Source organism: Cricetulus griseus, chromosome 6 (assembly GCF_003668045.3).
Source record: "Cricetulus griseus strain 17A/GY chromosome 6, alternate assembly CriGri-PICRH-1.0, whole genome shotgun sequence".
Classification (NCBI taxonomy): Eukaryota; Metazoa; Chordata; class Mammalia; order Rodentia; family Cricetidae; genus Cricetulus; species Cricetulus griseus.
The window spans coordinates 135,722,411-135,746,060 of record NC_048599.1 but is presented as its reverse complement, the minus strand read 5'-3'; the positions used below and the strand labels follow the sequence as shown (position 1 = coordinate 135,746,060).

The following is a 23,650-nucleotide window of genomic DNA, read 5'->3' as shown; positions in this document are numbered from 1 at the left end:
CAAACTCCACTTCTACCCCCTCTCACCACCCTTTCACCCCTCACCCTCCACAGTGGTCTACACTTGAAGAGCCACCCTCATTGCACTCAGGAAACAAAGACTCCTTGTTTCAAGAGTTCTCCACAGAGTTCTAGAGGCCCCCACTCCTACTGAGTGGCCTGGCGCAGGCCACAAGCTCTGCTCTGTTGATTAACAATTGGGCATGCAGCCTTCTCATCTGCCCGAAGGCAATGGCTGATTGGTGGATAAAGCATCTAGAAGATCAGAAGCCTGAAGCCCCAGAGCCTCCCTGAGTCTTTAACCTGCCATGGCCTCTACTCGAAGGCTGTCCTCTAGTGGACAGTGCGGGAATAACCCTGCTTCTTAGGTCACAAGATGCTGGTAGGGATTCCCAAGATGTCCTGCCCTACTCTCCTGGTACTCTCCCCCTGCTAGGTTACCTAATTCCAAAAAAAAAAACCAGACCATTTCCAGTGATGTGGCTGTCCTGGCTAGACCTCAAGCTATCTCCCAGAAATCCAGACCTACATGTGCCTAGGAAATGAAACTGCTCTGTTTTAGGGGATGGAGCCCACATCTGTTTAGGGGATGGGACAAACACTGCAAGTGGAGCCAAGTCCTTTTTCAGCCTTCTTGAACAGTCAGGGATGGGGTGATGGAGGAGCTGCCATGGGAAACAGGGAGCAAGTGTGACAGGGTTAAGAAAGTTCTAGAGAGCCAGAGAATGGAGGACACGGGGAAATGAGCCCCATCCTTCATCACAGAAGGGACGATGCCTTGTCCTTCACCATGGTCCTGGAAACGTCCGGTTTCATCTCAGATCTACCCCAGAGCAGGGGTCAGCGTCTGTGAGACACTGATGATGGCTTCACAACTGATTTCGGTTCCTCTTGGGAATGATCTTCCGGTATGTTCTGCGCTCTGAGATGTTGCGTTTCACCTTGGCTGTGGTGGGGGCCTCCTCCTGGTGCAGGGATGGGCTTGAGTGGGACTTCTTCAGGCTGGGCTTCAGCTCTGGAGTGCCTTCAGCTTCCCTCCCAAGCTGATCTTCCCACAGAGCCAGGTCCCCCAGAGGAAAGTGTAGGCGGGACACCAGCAGCTGCACATATGTCTCGTATCGAGTTTTCTGCAACACATAACCAGACCACTTTAGTGCAATCCCAGCTCCTGAGGGCAGCTCCCAGGTGTTTGAAGCTAGGTGGTAGAGGCCTGCCCTCATAGTTCTGCACAGCTCTTAAGCATCTACACGGAATGGCCTTACTTGGCTGTAAATACCTTGAACAACTGGCACCTTCAGAACATGGTGCGGACAGCCCTCATTTGCTAATACTCTCAAGGCCTCTGGGACTAGCGTCCTCGAAGTAGAATACTGTTACCAGTTCACAACCCCACTGGACCCTGCCCTGGGAGGCTAGCTGGGTGTGAATTATCTTCATGTGCTTTATATAGGATGAATTGGTCAAATAGATAAAGGGCCCAGATGGGTTGTGATAGCAACAAGCTGCTGGGTCCTTACCTTACCCAAAGGCCTCTGGGAAGTGGGGCAGTCATCACCGTGAAAACAACCAATAAGACAAAGGGCTGGGCAGGGACTTTGAAAGCTGGAGAGGGAGTGGTCTACACAGGGCCAGGCAGGCATGAGCAGCCAACTTGTTGATGATGTCCCTTCTTGGCCTCTAGCCTCCAGATGGTGTCCGGCTCACTCTGTTCCCGCACTGTACCTTGCCAACCCTTTCTTTCTGGTGGGTCCCCACCCTCAGTGCCTTTAATGCCTATGAAGCTGGTACATGGCATTAGGGTCCCAGAGTGTGCAGGGATACAAGGCCCTGGCAGAACTGGAGTGCAGGTCAGTGGGAAGACTAGAAATAACAAAACCAGCTCCAGTTGAGACCATGTGTGAGGTACACATGTGGCTTTCGGGAGTAAATGAACAGACCTGGACAAATCAGCTAAGTTTCCTCCTCTATAAAATGAGGATTGTAGACTATATATTATACTATTGTTACCTATCCCAGAACTGTTAATTGAAATAACCCAAACCCATGCAGGCAATCAAAGCGTTAGGTAAGTGATAGGAGGGATAATTCATGTTAGGAAAAGCTAAATATAGTCCTTAGAGGATAAAGTAGCCTATAAGTGTTCTTGGGTCCTTAGTGCTCACAGACCCCACTTCACATCGGCCCCTGAGCGCTGCTGTGCCCCTTAACCAGTCTTCCTGGTTCTGAGACAGAGGCAGCCAGGAGAGGGCGGCAGAGGACCCGGCCAACAGGTAGCCGGGCGACACCAAGCTGCTCACCTCGTGCTCCAGATACTCTTTCCGCAAGCGGTACTCCTCCAGCTCGCGGCTGCGGCCCCGTCGTTCGGGCAGGTTCCTCTGCAAATCCAACAGGTCATCGGAGGCAGCATCCAGGCAGTTCTCGTGCGATCGATGCTGCTCCTCCTGGGAGAGGAAGATGAAGGAGAAGCTGACCCATCTTCTGCCCCCTCGCTGTTCCCTGCCTCTCTCGAACTTCTGGTCTAGGTTGCAGCCCCCAGCCCACCACCCCCACCCCCGTGCAGACTGCTCCCCTTATCCCCGATATGTCCCATGCCTAGAGCTATGCTCGGATCACCGCCTCCTCATGCTGGCGGGTGACTGCTTAGAGGGCTCACACCCACTTCTGCCTTCCCTGCACCTCTAGCTGGTTAGGTGAGGCAGTACCAGGGAACTCTGGGCCGGGCTCATGGGCAGGATGGGCCTCACGAATCTACGCTGGGAGCCCACTGCTGCTGGAAAGGGGGGTGCTGAGTGTGTGGCGGCCGCCAGGTTGATGCGTGCAATCCAGGAAGCCATTTCTTTGGCTGTGCTGTAGGCAAAGGAAGAAGTCATGTGTCCCCAAGGGTTCCCCGTCCCATCATCTGCCCTCCCCTCGCCTCACACTTCTGTTGCCTCCCCAAACCAGAAGCCCAACTTCAGTGAGGGTGAGGATGAGGGGGTGACTGAAATTTTATCCTCCAGAGGAAAATCTAGGATGGCAACCAAGTTTAAATCTAATGTCAAAAACAGTCGCTGATGGCATTCTAAAATCTTCTGTTAACATACAAGGAAGAGGGTAGTGCCAAGAGGAGTCGGCTGTGCTCACACATTCTGTCTGCATTCCTAGCACCTTCCCCCAGCCCATAACTTTAAGGTTTACTGGTTAAGATAGTAGCTCCCGTCAGGGTGGGGACAAACAAACATTGAGTGTCAGGGACACTGAAGTCGGCCCACTTCCCTCCCACTCGAGGGACTCACGGAGCCTGGAAGAGGTAGAGACGCCAGTCTGCAGTCCGAAGCTGGAAGACGTATGGCCTCTTGGTATAGTGGGTGGCTGGGCTGGCTAGCGAGTGGTGCACTCCCACGGGCTCATCCACCAGATTTCCCACCAGACTCTGCCCATCCAGCCAGGGGTCCTCTCCCTGCCACAGACACAGGGGCTCAGGCAGAGGTTATCAGCTGTCCATCCACCCCGAAGTTCTGGACCTCTCCATGACCCCATTGGCTGGGTTCTAAATAGCACTGGAACCATCGACATGTATCCAGAATGATGTGGCCCCCATCGACTTTACACACTCCTCAAGCCCCTGTAACTGGTGTCCTAAGCGACCATCCCCAGTCTGCAAAGTACTTTTCTGTCCTCCTTCCCGGCCTTCTTCACCCCAGCCCTGGGAAGTCAATCATCCATGCCGCTGACTCCCTTCCTACCTTCAGAAAGTAGAGAACCATCCCTCTCAGTAAGGTGTGAAACATCTTCCAGCCTCGCTTGCCCCATGGCGCTGTCCCAAAGGGAGACACAAAGGTGGGTGGTGGCACTATATCCAGATATACTCAATACAAGTATGCACAGAGTCCTGGCGTACACCTCTGACACCACCTCCCGTCCCTCACGAGGCGGCACAGGAACACATAGTGCACACTAACACAAGAAAACACGCACAATCAAAATCGACATTGAAAGGCTCCACACGCAGAGACCAAAGCAGAGAACTGCTGACATGTAAATGGGTGTTCATGAAGACCAGCTCTCCCTAGTTGCACATCCTTAGGAACAAACAATTCTACTCAGCCCCCTCCCTACCGAGTGTGATGTGTTTGCCTACTTGGGGAGCACCAATCCCCTTTCTCTCTCTTCCTAATTTCCTCATCCTGGCCTTGTAGAGCAAAACCTGTTCTAAGCTACTTGGCCAGAGGGAGGCCTGATTTCCTATGGTTATCCGTCGAGTCCCACTCAGGACAGTGTTGGCCACCACATAGTGTTTAACCCGTGGTTCTATTGCAGCGATCTCTGCTCTGGTCAGGCAGCTTCCTTGGCCAAGAGCTTTCAACTGCCCTGGGAGTGAGTCCCAAATGTCGATTAGGACAGATTTTATCCTTGCAATATATCCTTTTCTGAGTGGATTCTGCAGTACTCTTTGCTCTGGAATGGATGTGCTCAGACAATGCAAAAATTCAGACAAGGTTCCATTCAGATGCCATCATTTGTCAGAACCTCCCTATGCCTGTCCCTGTAGCTAGTTCTCCAACCCTAAATACCTCTCCCTCCTCTGCCTCCATACTCTACACAGCCCTCCTTTCACCTTCACCAGAGACCCCGGAGACACTAATGTGCTTGTCTAGCCTTTGCCTTACCATGGGATTCGTTTTATCTTAGCATTTAGTTCACATTCAGGAAAGAAACACAAGTTGCTTGTTCATCTCTGTACCACAACACAGGGCCCGGTCCCTAAGTGGAGCTCTCCCTACATACACCTTTGTTCCCAGGCACCAGACACTCACTCTTCTTGCCATCAGCATCGTGATGCATCTTCCGAGCCAGGATGCCCTGCTTATAGGTGGGCACTGTGGGGTCCTGAGCCATCTGGAGGAAGGGGCTGCTTATCTTGCCAGCTGAAGGAGAGGGCTGGTCCTTCTCAGGTCTGGCTGCATCCTCTTCATCTCTGGATGGCAGAGAACCAGGATGGGAATGCTGGTGGGACAAGTACCCTCTGCCTCTTGGGGACTCAACACCTTCTCTTACTGGGGAGGAATATAATAGGAACCCCCTCAAAGAAAATCTCAGCTGGGTGTTGGTGGTGCACGTCTTTAAGCCCAGCACTCAGGAGGCAGAGGCAGGCAGATCTCTGTGAGTTCGAGGCCAGCCTGCTCTCTAGAGCGAGTGCCAGGATAGGCTCCAAAGCTACACAGAGAAACCCTGTCTCGAAAAACAAAAAACAGAAGAAGACGAAGAAGAAGAAGACGAAGAAGAAGAAGAAGAAGAAGAAGAAGAAGAAGAAGAAGAAGAAGAAGAAGAAGAAGAAGAAGAAGGAGAAGAAGGAGAAGAAGAAGAAGAAGACGATGAAGACGATGAAGAAGACGAAGAAGACGAAGAAAATCTCATTAAAAGCTGGAAACCCCTGGAAACACTGCTGTACCTTCACCAGCTCTGGCTTCTCCAGTATTTCCCAAGTTCCTCTGTACCCCACCTGGCCTAGTCTTCTGCCTCTGGCATTACCCCACTCAGGAGAACTGTGTAGGCCCCCGAACTTCTCCAGTTCTCAGGTGGGCAACAGTGGGGAGACAGGCTCAGAGGCAGGGATGCAGCGCAAGAAGCCCAGGGAAAGAGGAGTGCTCACTTACACAGCCCACTCAAGTTTCTCACTTCGGATGGACCAGTAGAGGGCCTGGAATAGAAGCATACAGATGAATGGAGGGTCTGTGGTACCTACGTTCATTTTGTTGGCAGACATCTATGGGTATAGGTAACACCTTGTCCCTCTACTCCCATCATAGTTGCCCTTCTCCTGAGCAGGCAAGCATTCATGACCCATTTATCCATCTGTCCACCCTTCCATTCCTGTGCTGGATACTGGAGACATAAAGATATCAAAGTAGCCAAGGCTCTGCCCTGCACTTAGTAAATTCTAAACTAGTCTTTTGAGAGAGAATATGACTCACTCACACACTATCCTGTCCAGGGGTATCTGATAGAGAAGGAACTTGACTGAACAACACTCACACAATGCATAATTGGTAGATGAATGAATGATGCTGGGTTAGAACTTGGAAGTAATTCATAGGCTTGCTTTTACAGTCCTTGATGTTCCTGGCAAGGTACTTAGTACACAGAAAATGTTCAATAAATGACCACTAAGTAGATGAAAAAGCCAGCGGTCCAATTGTGTATGAAGTGTGTGTGAGCCAGGCATAGTGCATGACACTTGACAGCTTTGATCTTGGTAATAACATTGTGAGATGATCATTTCTCCCAGAAGCAGCTTGAGTTGACCAAGGGGCAGAACTCAAGACATAATTCAAACTAAGATCACCCAGCTCCCAAACCTGAGACCAGGATTTGCCTTACGTGGAACTTTGTGTCTCATAAATTCGTTCAGTACTCCTGCACTTGCAGACTTCAAAGGGGTAACAATCCCCTGAGAAGGTAACAGAACATTTTCAGATGCATAAAGTATGATTCTGTACGTCCAGGGATGTCAATTTGCACAGCTGTCAAATCCCAAGACATCACCAGCACTCCCAGACAGGGACACACAGGCAACCCTTGTCCTCATAAGGACCTCTCCTCCAAGCCATGTCTGAGCTCTACTTTCCTCTTGGAACTAGAGTTCCAGGCTGCAGACCAAGAAGCAGGGAGGGTCCTGGCTTTGGAAGGCGCCTTACCTTCAGCAGCTCCTTGGGGAAGTTCCTGCCATCCTGCAGCCCATTCAGGTTGGTTATGAATTCCTGGCAGCTCATGCTCTTTCCAATGTTCTGTGGCCATGGAGAAGCGAGACAGTTTGAACATCCCACCCTGATGGAATATACCCCTAGGTGGTCACTGGGGAACTCCAAGGCCCTGCCCTGCCATATTCCCAGCCTTTGGTCCATTCTTCCCCTCCTCACCATGCCACAGACCCCCACATCAGCTCTCTAGATGCTCTCCCCTCCTTACCTGTCCATGCAGGTCTGTGTTAAGAAGCATGATGGCACAAGTCAAAGTGTGTATAGAATCTGTCCCCAAGAGAGGCCAAGCACAAGGTTCATTGGAATCTGACTTTTGTGGCTTCTGCCCACACTAAGGGTGACTCCTCCCATTTCTCTATAGCCCCAACACACTCCAGCAGCTGCTGACCAATGAACCCCAAGTAAATAGGGTTATTTTTATGCCACCCCAAAGTCCTTCTGCCCCACCCCTGGGCCCACCCTCCATACCTACTGAGGGGAAGGCCCCAGGATTGCAGTAATGGAAGCGTTTGGAAAACTGGTAGAGAATTCGTTCCCGTTCCTGAGTCTCTCCACTGAGCACCAGGGCCTGGAGAAACCCCCTGCCCAAAAAAGTCAGGATTAAGCAGAGCCACATCCCCGGGAGCTTGGGACCACTGCCCTGCAGCTGTCCCCAACCACCCCACACACCCAACTCCTGCTTCCTCTGAGGGCCAGAAGGCCTTACCGGAGGGCTCGGTCCAGGCTCTGGCCTTCGAAATGGAAGAAGGACAAGTATGCCTCAGCCACAGCCCTGCTGAAGTCATTGCTGTAGAGGGCAATGGAGATAAAGTTGATTCTGGGGATCAGGCTGAGCTGTAGGCACAGAAAGAACCCAGGGCGGCAAGAGCCAAATAAAAGAAAATATAACCATGCTAGGTGCCAGGTCCCAAGGGAGCCTGCTCTTGCTACTTTGGTCAATGTCACCTGTGATAGGCCATGTGGAATCGGGGACAGGCAAAGGGAGAAGTCAGGAATTGCAAGTGAGGCTGAGAAGAAGCAGAGCTGGCCAAGAGTGGGGGTGGGGATGGCATGGGAAGGAGCCTATGGGGAGTTCTCTCCTGTACTGCCTTACCCTTGTGTCTCAAAAGCTCCTTACTTCTTGCGTAGGTGGGAGGCCACTTCAGACTTCCGGAAACCATCCAGGTGATAGAGACGCAAGGCTAGGTCCCAGGCCCCCTTGTCATTTCTGTTGTTATTAGCCAACTTGTCTCTAGATGATGGCCTCCAGCCTTCCTCTGGAAATTGAGCTTGGGCCTTGGGGCTCCCAGGAAGCCTAGAAAAATTCATTGGTGTCCTCAGACTCATACTTGTGTGCACATGCATGTCAAGTGTCCTCCAAGGCCATGGGAAGAAGTGGCCAGAGCACAGCGTTAGAACTACAGCTCTTAGGCCTTGAATGGTGGGGTCTGGAAAAGCTGAACCCAAGCCCTCAGCATGGAGAGACGGGGTCGAAGTCGGGCTGTGCTGGGACCAGGAGATCTCATAGAAGAGGTATTGAAACAAGACCCATGGAGCCAACCTGGTACCATGTTTCCCCAGATTAAGCCACAAAGATGTTTCAAGCTTATCCCATCTTGAGTGGCAGGTGGAGCCCTTTGAGGACCTCAGTGGTGGGTTGTCCACACATGATGAGGTAGTGTCCTGGCTAGTTTATGTCAACTTGACACAAGCTAGAATCATTGGAAAGGAGGGAACCTCAATTGAGAAAATGCCTCGGTAAGATGCAGTTATAAGGCATTTTCTTAATTAGTGATTGATAAGGGAGGGCCCAGCCCATGATGGGTGATGCCATCCCTGGACTGGTGGTCCTAGGTTCTATAAGAAAGCAGGCTGAGCAAAGCCATGGAAGCAAGCCAGTAAGCAGCATCCCTCCATGGCTTCTGTATCAGCCCCTGCCTCTAGAATTCTGCCCTGTTCCTGTCCTGACTTCCTTCATGATGAACAGTGCTGTAGAAGTGTAAGCTGAATAAATGCTTTCCTCCCCAAGTTTCTTTGGTTATGGTGTTTCATTGCAGCAGTAGTAGCCCTACCTTAGACAGGTAGGCTTATTTCCCTCTCTGCAGCCATCCTCATGCCTCTATGCCCCAGCCTCAGTCCCACACCCAACTCTTAGTTCTGGAGCCATAGAGGATGTAAGGTATGAGGGTCAGGTTGAGAACAGGGAATCAGTCTAGCTTTAGGAATGGCAAAAACTGGAGGAGTAAGAGGAGGTTTCTGATGTATCCCTTCTCCTGCCTGACAGCTCTTACCATATGACCTACATGATAGGCATAAACAGACCCAGGCAAGCCACACCACAGAGAACACCTAAAACTAGGATTCTCAATCCCAGTCCTACCTGTTTCCCTGAAACCTTACAACCAGATGTCAGGTATTGTAGAAATTTACATATTCATGATCTAAGTCTCCAACTAGGGAGTAGAACAGATAGGCTAACTTGAAACAGTCACTGGGAAATGGCTGATCATTGGAATTCATTCAACAGCCTCCTTCACACCAATGAGTGGGTCAGTGGGTGGGGGCTCTGCTGGTAACTCCTTGCTTCCTAAACATCCCATCCCTCAGTAATAAATACAACGTAAATACATACAGAGCATAAATACAACTAAGAGTCACTGAAAAGTGAAATTTCAAAACACTGGGATTTCAGGAAGTCCATGGAAGTAGTGCTGGAATTCTGTAGAAATCACAAGGAAAACCACTGGTGGTGGGGAAGGGCCAGTCTGCTGAGCGGCTGAAGATGAGAAAATATAAAAATAGCTGGGCAATCGTCACATCTTCTAAAGAGCATCATATAGTAACCCAGTTGAGGAAGCCTTAAATATGGTCTAACAAATGGTCAATAGTATTGTTGTTAAAACTATGTCTAGATAGGAAGGCATATTGGGGGGAAAATACTATATAATGTGGAATTATATATGTTAAACCACTGGATCATATGATCTATGAGGTATAGCCCCATAAAGCTGTATTTTTAAAATGTCTTCATGCTATGAAAGTCAAGTATAAATGAGTGAGGCCAAGGAAATCAAAATCTCTACATACCGTTAAATGTAGCACTTATTTATATGGGATCTGGTGTTATTTACCCAGGTAAAATCCAAGTTATAACAGTTTTTCTTTCATTTTCTCTGAAAGGTTGTCATTTTAGATGAACTGACTTGCTTTGGGCTGGGGTTGGATTTGCTTTCATCTTCGGACAATGAGCATCCCCTTTTCAGATTCCAAGCCTTCCGTGGTTACCCAGCATCCAAGAGGCTCCAGGCCAACAAGGCTTCCAGACTCATGAAAAAGATGGTTGCTTTGATTGTGACACCAACTGACATTCTATTGCTGAATGGGAGCAGGGTTCACCCTGTGGTTGCCACACTATTAGGTTCATGGTCTTATCCCCAGCTGGCTTCTGTAAGTTTCTTTAACATGACCCCTATTTAGCCACCCAGAAGAAAAACCCTTTCCCCATGTAGACTCAGAAAGCCTTGAGGCAGTATACTGAGGCAGGCAGTCACCTCAGCAGGCTTCCTTGTGGACCCGTTCCTACCTACGGCCACAGTTCTGAGGTTGCACAATTCCTGCTATAGTATCCCAGTCCCAGTCAAGTCTCCCCTTGTGTAAATCCCAGGCAGCACCTGGGCCTAGATACATTAGTGATTTCTCCCATTGAACATCAAGTTCAAAAGCAATCTGTAATCCCTACTCGCTAGCTCATACCTACAAACCTCCAAGCCTTCAGGGCTGCAGTCAGGTCCCCCAGACTTCTTCCTTTCCTGGTGTCTAGGTGGGGACACTAAAGATTCTGCTTCTGTATATTTGAGTCTTTGTAACAGCCTGTTCAAGGTGCTTTGGAAAATTCCAGGCCTCTGAAAGTGTACTCATGTTGTCCTATATAATCCATGCAATGTGGTCATGGAGACTGAAGTAAGCATTAGCACATGAAATCCAATGGGCACTTCTCATGCTCCACTCAAACCAGGGTATTCTTAGCACAAGACAATTAAGAACCCCGTAGCCAGCTGGCCTGAGACTCACCCTTCAGCAGAAGTCAAGCGAACATGGTATCTGGCAGCTGAATCTCCCTCAGTCCTGGCTGGATCTTCACATTCTGCCTCCTGCCTTAGGTTTGGGGCTTCCTCTGTCTCCTCTATCTTCAGGGAACTTAACTTTGATTCATCCTTCTCCGGGAGCAAAGGGTATGAAGCATCTTGTGGCCACTTGGGGCTGTGGAGCTCGATTTGTGGACTGCCTTTCTGCGAAGACACTGGGCTGGGCCTGCTGGGCTCCAGTGAAGAGGTTTGGCTCCCGCAGGGGGCCAAGGTGCAGGGCACAGGCTCCTGGAAGCAGCCAGCATCCTTCTCACCTGAGGAATGGCGGGAATGAGCACACTCAGGGCTGGAGACAGGAAAGCAGCTGGCTGCTGCCTCCAGCCCTCCTCTTGGGCACCTCCCTGGAACAGGGCAGGATGTCCCATTCTGCTGTAGACAGTGATCTCTCCCTATCTATCTGGTGGCAGCTTCCAGGACTCCCGTCCCCATACAGCGCAGGGTTCAAGACTTTTGCTGAGCCACTAAGACCCAGACATGAAATATGCTGTGTCTTGTGTATAGCTCTTTATTCTATAAGCATTGGAAAGCTCATTTTATCTATGAAGGCACAGAAGAATTAATCCTAAGCATGTCTGGCTCCAACACAGTACAATGAATCCAACAAAAACTTCTGTCCCCACTGACTCCCAAAGCCTCACACCACTCAGTTTCCCAGGTCCCCACACTGGATCTCACCTCCATTCTGGGAGGTAAGAGGCTCCTGGGGCCGGGAAGGATCTTCTGTCTGCAGATCCTTGGATCTGGGTGGAGCCAGATCCAAGAGGCTCTGTGGTGTCTGTGAGCCCTGGAGGCAAGAGAAATAAATAGAGAGAATGAATGGAAAGAGTTAAAATGAATGATGTCAAGACCACATGGAAGACCTTCCCTTCCCAGAACCCATGGACAACAAGTCTGGGTTCTCAGTTCAGAAGAGGAACTGGATGGGAGAGGCACCACACCACAGGGGCTCTGGAAACCAGTGAGGTCAGAATTCTTCACAGGTGGGAAGGTAAGGCACACAGAAAGAAACTTGCCCAAGGCTGCACAGGATGTGTGGTGGCAGGACTAAGGTCAAATCCAAAGTTATCTGATTCCTGGATGAATTCATGATCCACAGAGGGCGCCTTAGGTGAGCCAGAGCTATGATCATCTTCCGGAGAAGTCTGAAAGAGGGGACCCTTGATTTGCCCATGAAATCATTCCAGGCCCTTCCCCACTCCCTGTAAGACCTTCCCTCCTCACAGATTGTCCAGATGGCCCCCACCTGCTCCTGGGCGGGGTTCCCAGGCTTCCCTCTAACGACTTAGAGCCTTGGAGGGCAGTCCTGGGACAAGGCATCTCTAAAGGACTGCAGTCCTCTGATCCCCATTGTTCTTTGAGAGATTAGAAGGTCACAGCCTTCTCTGCCATCTTGAGTTCTCCTTATCTCTAAAGCAGAGAATTCTGGGAAAACTGTCCCCTGCTGGTCTCACATAGTTTCTGACAAACCCTGATTGATATCAAGGCTCCTATGCAATTGTCATAAGGGACAGGTCTACTGACCCTGCACAACAGGAAAATGAAGGGTCCTGAGTAAAAGTTACAAGATGCTGAAACCTCTCAAAAGAGAGGACAAGTCTCCTAAAATAGACAGCTGTCTGTTTGGGGACAAAGGTCATCTTAGGCTGCTTGGTGACAGCTAGCGATGCCTGGAAGGTAGAGGGGAGGATCTCAGAATGTCTAGGAACACCATGAAGGGAGGGGCTGCCTGTTCACTAAGCCAGTCATCTAGTCTTAGCTCTTTGAAGTTGGTGACATGGAGACTCCTGGACTTAATTGCATCTGTGTTCCAAATGATATTATTGTACTGATAAAATTTCTCTTTATCTGAAGTCTAAGAGACAAGTTAATCTGTGTGTGAGAGGATGTGTGTGGGTGCATCTGTGTCTATGTGTGCGTCTGTGTGTGTTGTACAGAGGCACATCTGTGTGTGTCTGTCTATGTCCATGTCTCTGTCCCTCTGTGTGTGTGAGCGTGGTGCTTTCAGGTCAATGTATCCAACATGTAGAAGACAGAAGTTGATGTTAGTGTGTCTTCTGTTGCTCTTCACCTTATTTCTTCAGACGGAGTATCTCTTACTAAGCCTGGGGCTTGCCGTTTTGGCTAGACCAGCTGGCTGTTGGGATCCTGGAACCCCCTGTCTCCATACTCCTCCCTTCTGTGTTTGGTTACAGGTGTCCATTGCTACACCCAGCTTTTACATGGGTTCTCAGGTCCCCGAGCTGGCACAGCAAGGACTTTACCACCAGTCATCTCCCCAACTGTATACACACCAGTCAGTTTGGTGTTCTCTAACCTTAAATCCCCCAAAACTCTACCTTCTGAACAATGTCCTGGGCCTGTGCCCCTGAGGAAGCCCCCACTAACCCTGCCATGTCCTCAGTCCAGCCCTCAGCTGGCTTCCTCAGATAGCTTACCTCACCCTCCTGATCAGGCGGTACTATGGGAACCCCTTCAATGGACTCTAAGGCCAAGCAGGGGTGCAGCTTATAGGAAGGCACAGGGAATGGCGGGGTGGCACACCCACTGTGATCAGCAGTGCTGCTCCCCAAGTCCAGCTCACTTCCTGGCCCCGAGAGCCCTGTGTCTTCTTGGAGTGAAGAATGCAGGGCTTGAGGGCTATGAGGCTTCATATCTGGGTGGGAATCTGGATAACCCCAGGAAAAGCATTCTCCTTCAGTACTGGTGTCTGAGACAGGGCTCTCCAGGAAGAGGGGATTGTCAAAGAAGATGCTGTCCTCCTCAGCACCCCATTCGGGGGAGGAACCTGGCATTTGCTCCCTTGGCCAGGCCTGGTTTTCCTCTTCAGGCTCACTGCTGTCATCTCCAGGGTCTTCATCCTCCTTGTGCAGGCTGGGGCTCAGGCCCACATCACTAAGGAAATCCTTGGTGGGTGGGGGGATGCAGCACCTCAGTTCTGCCTTGAGTCCCTCGGTTTTCTCCAGCTCCTCCTCCAGGTCCAGGACACACATCTGGGCCTGCAGGATGCCAGCCCAGAATACCACCTGTGTGGATGAGCTCGGGTTCTGCTGCTGTGGACTCCCCAAAGAGCGGTTGTCCCCCCCTGAGCACAGTGATGCTGGAGTCTGTCTGGCCTCCCCCTCAAAAGGGCAGCTTCCCAGGCGAGTGGTCTCCACACCAGAACTACCATGATGAGCATCAGTCCTGGTGGATTCCGGGGGGTCAAAGGGCCAGGAGTGTTCCTGGCTAGGCTCAGAAGGGCCTGGATGGCCATGTATTTTATTTGGATGTGTCCCTGGGCGGGGCTGTAGATTGTCTTCCAGGTGAATGTTGAGAAATTCCATGGGTCTGAGGTGGTCCGAGGGTCTATTGTCACCCATCATTTACAGAGTGAAGGCTGAGCAGAAGCCCTCAGTAGCGTCCATTTTCACAATCCCATTTCATGAATTAGTGGATGCACAAGCCCAGGTGGGAATTGGAAATCCGCATCTAGCCTGTAAATGCCCAACGTGAGCGCAGATTAGAGAAGGACCAAAATCCAGTGAAGCCCTGTGTCCTAAGTGCTAGACAAGTTCAGAACCCATGCTTGGGGACATCTGCTAAGGGACACTGCCCTCTCGGTTCTGCCTTGGGGAAGGGTGTACCAGACATGCCCTGTGACCTCATGACCTCAAACTGACATCAGAATGACGCTTGTTCCACAGACACCCATCCATTGGCTAAAGGGGTCCTGTGTGGCTCAGCACGAAAAGAATGCATGGGTCAGATCAGGTCTTTCTATTGGGAGTCTGAATTAGAGAAGGCAGAGACAGGGGTAGGAGCAGCAGAAACAGAAAACCTCAGGGCACCACAAGAGCATCAGAAAGCCAGAAAGACTTGTAAGCCAGAGTGTGCACGAATTGGACATGGGCTACAGAGGCAAGGGGAGAGAAAAGCTCACAGGGGCAGCAGGCAGCAGGCAGCAGGCCAGCAGGGCCACGGCCTGCAAAGCTACCTTCTCAGAATACAGGTCCTGTTTGTGGGCCTGCACCATGCACAAGGCCAGCACAAGGATGCTTCTCTGTGTGCTCTGCAGTTGGGCAATTTAAGGCAGAAGCAGCTAAACAGTTCCCCACTCACTCAGCCTCATGAAAGAGGCTCCAACCCCTTTGCCCCCACCAAGGAGCACAGCACTTGTTTCCGAAAGGTGAGAGTCTTGACTTCCAGAGAGGGTGAGAACAGAAATCAATGGCCCAGTGTGCCTGAGGTTCAAACGAGAAGTGAATTTTCAGGTACATCACTCCCTATAGCAGTTGAGGTGAGCCCTCAGCAGGTGAACCAAGAAACATATGGAATGTCGCCGAGTACCAGTCTCATCTCCACCACCTGGGTGAGATGCACAGTTACATGGCTGCCAGAGTGGCCCGGATTCCTCTTAGTGACTGGCTCATTTTAATCTGCTGGATACTAAAACTCATGATTTGGGACCTGCTTCCCTCTTGTGTTGTCGCCAGGAAGTGCAGATCTAAGGACACAGACATATGACATGTGTTTCCAGTGTTAATCACACCCTGGCTTCATCAAATATTTAATTTCCTTTTGCTTCACTTTGTTCAAATATAATTCTATCTCGACTGTAGATATGCTTGAAAACTGTACCGACGTACGTGGGGGAACAAGGGTATAAATGAACATGTGAGATGTCTTCCCGATCTCAGCTACCGCTGACTGCACACAGCTAAGAATGGCAGCCCCTTCTATGTGTCCAGTTAGCTATGCCTATGTTCACTGCTCCTGGAAGATGACTACACACCTGCTGCCTCCTTGTCACACAAACAAGGAAGCCACAGCCCAAACCTGACTTAATGCCCACAGCTGGAAAGGGTGGCCCAGCTCAGATACCCTACCTTTCACACTCCATGGTTTCCTTAGCCCCTCCCTGCTGAAGGACCCTCTCCCTGTGTCACAGGCCTCCGATAGTACTACCTCCTTGGAGCCTTTCTCAGGCTCCAGACCTCAAACTGTGTTCCTACCTCAGGCAGACGTTAAAGAGGGTGAGGGTCATCTTACATGGTGTGTAGTGCCCTGAGAATATATAAGAAACCCACAGGTGGAGGGAGGGGTGGAGGGGAGGGGAGAGAGAGGGAGAAGGGATTGACATTTGAAACAAACTTGCTCCTAATTTGAACTAATAAAAAATTACAAAAAAAAAAAAAAAAGAAAAAGAAAAAGAAAGAAACCCACAGGTCACAACCCTGGAGAACCTAGGTAACAAAGAGTACCCTAAGAGAGATATAAATGGATCTGCCTCAGAAGGGGGAAAAAAAAAGACAAGCCCTCCCGAGTAAATTGGGAATGAGGAGGGCAGGAGGGAGGGTGGAAGGGGAGATGAGCGGAGGAAAGGGGAGTCAGGCAAAATGTATAGCTCAATAAAAAAAAAAAAAAGATGATGAAAGAAAAGAAACCTATAGGGGCAGTTCAATTCCTCCATGTCAAGCAGAAAAAAATGTGGGGATGAACGGATGACCACAGGACCTGGAGCTATGTACCCCTCCTGGCTACTGAGAGTTGACTGGACAGACCTAGAAAGTCAGCCCTGTGACCAAGGGTCATTTATGGAGGGCCCAGTTATGGAGGGCCCCACCTCAGAGGGAAGCTGCCACCACCATCACCCAGGCTTGACCTACTCTTAGACGCTCAGTAGATGGTAATCTTCAGAGCATATACACCAAGGTTGGGTGGTGTCTACCCACCATTTAAGATTACTGAAAAACATGGCTTTGTGTAAGAACGCTGGAGAGAAATGAGAAGACGCTAATATGTATGCCAGTCTCTATCTTCAAAGCCTTTTTCTAAAAGACCCTAAAAAATAAGAATTGAGAGCCCATCCCACGTGAAGGGATACGCTCTCGGCCTGGACACATCGGGGAGGGCCTAGGCCTGGCCCAGGATGATGTGGTGGACTTTGGGGAGTCCCTGCTGAGGGCCCTGCCCTGCCTGGGGAGTAGAGGTTGGATGGGGGGGTAGATTGGGAGTAGGGGGGTAGGGTCGGGAGTAAGGGGTAGGGGCAGGGAGAGGGAAGGGAGATGGAGAAGGGATTGACATGTGAAACATGCTTGTTCCTAAATTGAACTAATAAAAAATATTACAAAAAAAAAAATAAGATTCCCTACCTGGGTTTCCCTCTTCCCTCTGTCCTGAGACCATGTTCCATTTCTCACTTTATTATAATATGAACCTGGAGCTGCTCAATGATAATAAAGTTCTGAAATTCTAGCACTCTGGGAAGGGCCCTTGACCAGGCTGCAAGTCTCTCTATTATTTAGTGATAAGTCAGTCTCTCCCAAAGACAGATTTCCAGAAGAAGCAGAACCACTTCCTGTATTTAACCTTAGCTTTGAATCAAATGGATTGCATTTGGTCTCGCCTGTCAGACTTCTCCACGTATTGTAGCTTGGCCCTACTCATCCACCACCCTTACTTCCATTTCCCATCACATATCTCCAAACCTGGACTGCAGGCTGAGGACTTGTGGCCTTTGCTATCTATGTCAAAAGTGCAAGATAGGCTACCTTGCTCCCTATGCAACTGCTCATTTCTGCCCTGACCGCTCTCTGTAAGAGGCCCCAGACAGTCCTACTTCTGTTAGGGAAGAGATACATATACCGCAGGTCCTGCTGGAGTTCGGAGCCTCAAAGGTTCATTCAATACAGTCTTGTCACCAGCTTGGCACTAGTGGATGGCACTAGAAACTTTACAAGACCTCCCCTAGGGGGAGGGGTCATTGGAGGCATGCCCATGAAAGGGATTGGGCCATGAGTTGAATGGCTTTGCTCTGGCATATGCTTCCACCGTGATGCCTTGCCACAAAACCAAAACAGTGGAGCCAGTCAGCCGTGGTCTAGAACCTTTACCACTATGAGCTGAAACACAAGCTTTTCTTTACAGGTGATTTTTTTTCCCCCAAATATTTGTTATAGTGACAGGAAACTAATGTAAGATGAACGTGGAATATTCATATTAAGGGCCATTTGGCGCAATAAATAACTGGGGTGAGTGGACCACACTGGAGCTAGAAGAGAAGTATGTAAAAGAAGCACTCTGGTTACAGGTGCTGGAGTATGAGGCAACGCAGCCCCACCCACCCTCTCTTCCCAGACCCCAAGGCAGAGCTTCACACCCTCCCCCTCCCAGCCAAATCCTGCTCCCTGTCTATATGCCAGGCTCCCCTCCCGTGTGTAATTCCTCCTCTTGTCTTCATCCCTGACCCCCATACATCACATCTTAATGTGTTTCAGCCTCAGGTCCATCTGAGCAGATAGCTAGGACAACTCACTTACTCTCACACAGAATTCATTTGACAGGTCGTGTGCATGTGTGATCTTGGGAATGGGAACAGGAGCACCAAAGCCTAGAGGGAATCTCATGTGTCTCTTTGCAAATAGGTACTTATGCATACATGCATGTATGTGCATAAGCAGCAATAACGGAGTATGTTCATGGCTACCATGGACATCATTAAATATTGGGTTTTATATGGGTTTGCATTCCTAGAAGAAATCCAGTGTTCCTCCCTGGATTTTTTCAAAGATGGTGGGAGAGGGGAGGATGGGAGAAAATACAATTTTCTAGAGACCAAAGAGAAGAGAGGAGATCTCTGAGGTCTGGTATCTGAAAGACCTAGGGAGAGAAGGGTCTAGGAGGCCAAGGGAAATTGAGGTAAAGGAGAAGAGAGGTGAGTACAGAAAACTCAAAGGTTGGTATGTGGTTTGACTGGGCCAAGATTCTTTTAAAACAATTAAAGTCAACCAGGCTGCATTCCACATTACTCTATTTCAACACTCAATGGTTTACCCAGTGGGCTCTTGTTGTCCAGAAGTAAGCTTGGAAAAGGCAGGTACCCTAGGGTTTCCTGTTCACTGTGGAATCTCATTAACGGGGCGGCGGATCATGTTCTCCCCAGTCCCACCCACAAGTTTCTTGGAATCATATCATTATCCTTTAGTTCAAGTGGATCAAAAAATTCAAGACTGGTTTTGACTTGAGATGCTCAGGTCTCTTTATATGGGGTTCTAGAGCCTGAAGGCAGGCCTCAGTTCCCAGAGGCCAGGCCATATGTGTGGTGTACACCTTCATGGTGGAGTTGTTAATTTTAGCAGATAAACACATAAGGGATCTGGGCATGTAGATGATAGAGTATTAATTAGTCCACCATGTGCAAAGCTCTGGGTTGATACCCAATAATGTTTTTTAAAAGAATGAAAAACAAAACAAAACAAATATCCAGCACTCCTAATATCTCTGAAACACCCTACTAACTTATCAGACATTCAAATTTAACTGGGTATTCTGTGTTTTATCTGGCAACCCAACACCATGGGAGAAGGTATAGCTTATGTTATCCAGCCCCTACAAATGGGCTCCTTATCCAGCTACACAGCCCTGAGCTCACCTCTCACCAGGCTCCCCATGAATGAGACAAACCAAAACACCCACTTCTCTTTAGCAAGGAAGGGAAGGTTCAGAGAGGTTCACAGAGTTTTCTAGGTGCTCAGCAAACAAGTGAGTGAGCTGGGGTCTGGACTCAGGTGCAAAGCTTCACTAAGCAGCACTTGCTTCCCACCCACAAGTCAGTGTGCTTCTTCCTTTAGGTTTTCAGTAACCCTTCCTGAATGAATGGGTTGGATGTTCTGAAGGGTGTAGTCCTTCTGAAGGCCATCATAGCTGCCCTAGCAGTCACCTGGGTAAAAACTGAGACTAGTGCCCCCACACCCCTACCCTCATGAAGAAACAAGAGAGCAGAGTTCATGCACGTCTTGACATGCTTCTATAATTTTCTTGATTTTTCTCCACCTTCCGAGTTCAGTGAAATCTCTTCTTACTTGTGCCACCCTCCTTTCTTAAGTGTATTAGCTTATTTTGTATTTGTGAGTGAGGTAATTTTCACTAAGAGGATTTTTTTTTTTTAAGAATGTTGCAGGGGCTAAGCTGTACATATAGTTGGGGGAGGTAAGTGACACACAGGGGACCAGGAGGTAAGTCCCTCTTACCCTACCCTAGAGCTTCAAGAATTTTTTTTCTTTTTCTTTTAGTTATGTCACAAAAGGGTGTCCTTATGCACCACCCCTAGCTGGGTTCGAACTCATGGGTAATAGAAACTAATGCCCTTGTCTCATGAATGCTAGAATTACAGATATGCTCTGACATGCCATGTTTATATGGTATTGGGGAATGAAACACAGGGCTTCGTGCATGCTAGGGAAAGACTACCTACCAACTGAGCAACATCCACAACCCAGACATTTTTTTGGTCTTTGGAGATCAGGAGGAAGCAGAGAGGACACCTGAATTGTATCTTTTTACAATGGATTTGCTTTACTCCTGGCTTACAGATCTAGGTTTCTATTCTCGTTTAAGAATGAGAGATTGAGCTGGGTGTTGGTGGCGCACGCCTTTAATCTCAGACTTGGGAGGCAGAGGCAGGTGGGTCTCTGTGAGTTTGAGGCCAGCCTGGTCAAGAGAACTAGTTCCAGTCAAGCCTATATAAAGAAACCCTGTCTTGAAAAACACAAAGAACGAGAGACGGAGTACAGAGATAAGCCATTCCTGAGGAGGCGGCATTGAAGAATGCTGAAGAGACTCAGACTATATTCACACCCTCACACTCCAACTTCACCCAGAAAGGAAATAGTACTGAAAAGCCACTCGGCAGGTTTGCTATGCAATGGGAACTGGTTTGAACGCTAATGCTGGGCCTGGTCCTTGGAAGGTGATCAAGAAATTGTCATGTCTTCACAGCCCAGCTCTGTCACTCTGCCATTCCCCTAGAGAGAAGCAAAGGTGAGTAATATATGCACACATGCTCACATGCAAGTGCATGCGTGCACACACACCTCCTTGTCAGGCTCATCCAGATCCACATACTGTCAACTCTTGGCCTGCTGGAGGAGACAGCCCTCAGCGCCCTCTGTCTGGATTATGACACTCCCTACACACACACACACACACACACACACACACACACACACACACACTCCAATTTAAGCACACAGACTTAATAAGTCAGCCTGCTTCCTTCCTTTTACCCCATAACAGTCCTGACCCTTCCAGAGACATGGGAGTTGAGCTCTCTTGTCCGAGTTAGCCCAGGCAATGGCAGTGTCCCTGGGGGAAGGACATCCACAACATCCAAATCAAAAGTCACCCACAACAAATAGAGTTTCCTGGAAGGGAGTGACAGGACTGGTGCCTCTACCTGAACTTGGGCCCAGAGCACTGTGAGAAATAACTAGGGAAGGTCCCACATCTTCCTCCCAAGGGAGCCTTCATGCAAATGTGGAGGGGTGGTAAGTGGCCTACATAAGATATGGTGAAACTAGCTAAGGTTCACAAAGAGAACAAGGGTGAGGGGGGCAGGGAGCTGACCTAAATCAAAGCTCAGGAATAGCTGTGGCCTCAGAAGGTGAAGGACCCCTTGGTCAGGCCAGGCCTCTTCTTCCTTGGTCCTCTCACCCCAGCATCTGGGTTATGATCTCTACACTAGTAGTTCTTAGTCATAGCTGGAGGAGGTGTTATGATGCTCCATTGTCCCAGAGGGCTGGGGACACGCCTGCTTGGAGCCTGTCCTTTCAAGCTAAGGACTCCTAGTCCTGGTCTTGATGGGACAACCTTCTCAGTCTTTTAGTAGAAGAGTGACTCTAACTATGGACTTTTAGGCCCTGGAATATGGAAGCAGGAGCTGAGGACCAGTTCCAAGAGACACTAATGGGCCTTAGAGTGTCTCAGGGGATGCTTTTGGGAGTGACATGGTTCCTCTTACACATTAGGAAAATAGTCCTAAATCAGAGCTAAACAAGTTGGGGGAGGGTGCTTCTTCTAACTCCAGCCTCTCTGGGTGGGGCCAGAAAATAGGGCGGAGCAGCAGTAGCGAGCACCTTAAGGGCTGAAGGCAAGACTCCATTTGTGGGGTGACCACACCCAGAGCTGCTCCAGCACCCTCCTGGGACTCCAGCCTTCCAGGGTCTATAGTCAAGGCAAGCTGGAACCTCAGCCACAGTAGGCGTGAAGACTTAAGGCAGGTTGCTTTGCCTCTTCACCCTTCACTTTACAGCTTTCTAGAGGCCCTGGGGAAAGGGAAAGGAGGGAGAAACAGACATCAAAGAGAGAGAGAGAGAGAGCGCTAGGCAGAGGATAGACAGCATGGAGGGAAGACAGGACAAGACAAAGGTCCAGTGAGGTCTCATGTCAGGTGCCCAAGTGACTGATAAGACCAGAAACTTGTCTCCATCCAGCGTACCTATCTTTAACCTCAACCACGAGGGCCCACATAAAACTCTCTATTTTCTGGTCCCCTAACCCAGATTCTCCCAGCCCCACCCGGGGAGGCCCACCTAGCTCACCTTCAGGGACTAGAAGGGGCTCTCCTGGACTCCCCTGTCCCAGGAACACTTTCTGCTGCACAGTTGCCCGCCGCCTGCGAATGTGGTGACTGACGCTTCCGCCTTCCGTTCCCCTCACCACCGTGACACATACCCCTCCGCCTCCCCAAGGCTCCCAGAGCAGCTCTCAGAACAGCTCAGTACCCCACACTTCCTGCCCACAAGACAAGGGCCTCCACTTCCGGCTTCAGCATCTCCCCCTGGTCCCATACCCTATCGATGCTGCCTGATCCTTGGAAACCACTTTACCCTGGATCACCCTCCCAGAGGGAACCTGCCACAGATTGGCCATCTTCCCACAAGGCCAGGGCCTGGAAGAAAGGGGAAGCCAAGGCTGTGAATAGGCCCCTCCTCCTTCCTCCCTGTGGTTTTGCCCCAGGTTCTGTCTCTGCCTCAGCTTGGTCCTCTGGAGGGTTAGCAAGGGGAGACAGAAGGGATTCAAGTCAAGCATTTTGTTTCTCACATATGACATTTCAATTTTTATATGGGTACGTCCCGTGTCACCACTGATAATGACACCTGAAATATTACCTTATGTTTCCGAATACTACCCTGCCCCCACCTTAACTGGTTCTCACTCCGACCTCACGAGCCGTGTAGGTCATTGTAGGTCTGCTCCAGTCATTGTACAGAGGCAGCTGCGCTTCAGCTTGTGCAAATGGGAAGTTGCAAAGCTAGGATTCAAACTAAACCTTTTAAGTGCAAGAATTAAACATTGCCCATTCCCAACAGTTGAGTTCCAGACACAAGTCCCTGGGACAGGCTACAGTGTCTAGAAGCAAGATACAGAGGCCAGTGGGAAGCCATACTCAATGTAAACAATCCATATTTTGAGTCTCGGCTCCACCATTTTCTGTTAAGGATCCAAAGACCCTACCCTAGACACAGCCCTAGCTCTCATAAACCTACCTACCTTCCCTGGGCCCTCTTTACTGGACTGCCCACAATGGTGGTGCTGTCAAAGCCTCAGTCATGGGCTTTGTACGGGTGGCCTACATTGCCTCATGTCCTCCTCTTATAGATGGAAGAAATCCCATGGAGATGCTCCTACCTGGACCCACAGACTCCTCTGGGTGTGGAGTCTTATAGTTCTCTGCTCTGAGCCTGTGTGGCTTTTCCCCCAGACACGGCAGCTCTCTACAGCACAAGACTAGGTTTTGGAAAGCTAGAGAACTGATAGCAGAGGGTGGAGTGGAGGGTAGGGCTTAGCACATGCTCAAGTTACCCTGAGCTTGTAATGCAGGGTCAGGGTGAGGAAAAGAAGGAGGGGGGGGCAGGCAGGGGCCAAGATGGGAATAGGTTCTGCTCCAGGAGCCACATTGAGAGGAAACTGAGGATTCTGCTTCAGACCCGGACCTGCCTGCAGGCTGAGAATAAGGTAGGACTTGAGG

At 49.8% G+C, this 23,650-nt stretch overlaps 1 protein-coding gene across 1 annotated transcript; it reads right to left on the bottom strand.

The window, feature by feature from the left end:
- Positions 1–868: 868 nt before the first annotated feature.
- Positions 869–14,225, bottom strand: Psd4 (pleckstrin and Sec7 domain containing 4). The gene is made up of 16 exons (XM_035446074.1): positions 13,299–14,225; positions 11,877–12,005; positions 11,539–11,647; positions 10,790–11,117; positions 7,857–8,033; positions 7,446–7,526; positions 7,208–7,320; positions 6,948–7,006; positions 6,677–6,766; positions 5,636–5,679; positions 4,796–4,956; positions 3,725–3,795; positions 3,275–3,438; positions 2,702–2,846; positions 2,297–2,440; positions 869–1,126 (listed from the first exon to the last, which is right to left on the bottom strand). The coding sequence occupies exons 1-16, from the start codon at positions 14,223–14,225 to the stop codon at positions 869–871; spliced, it is 3,000 nt and encodes a 999-aa protein (XP_035301965.1).
- Between the last annotated feature and the right edge of the window lie 9,425 nt (positions 14,226–23,650).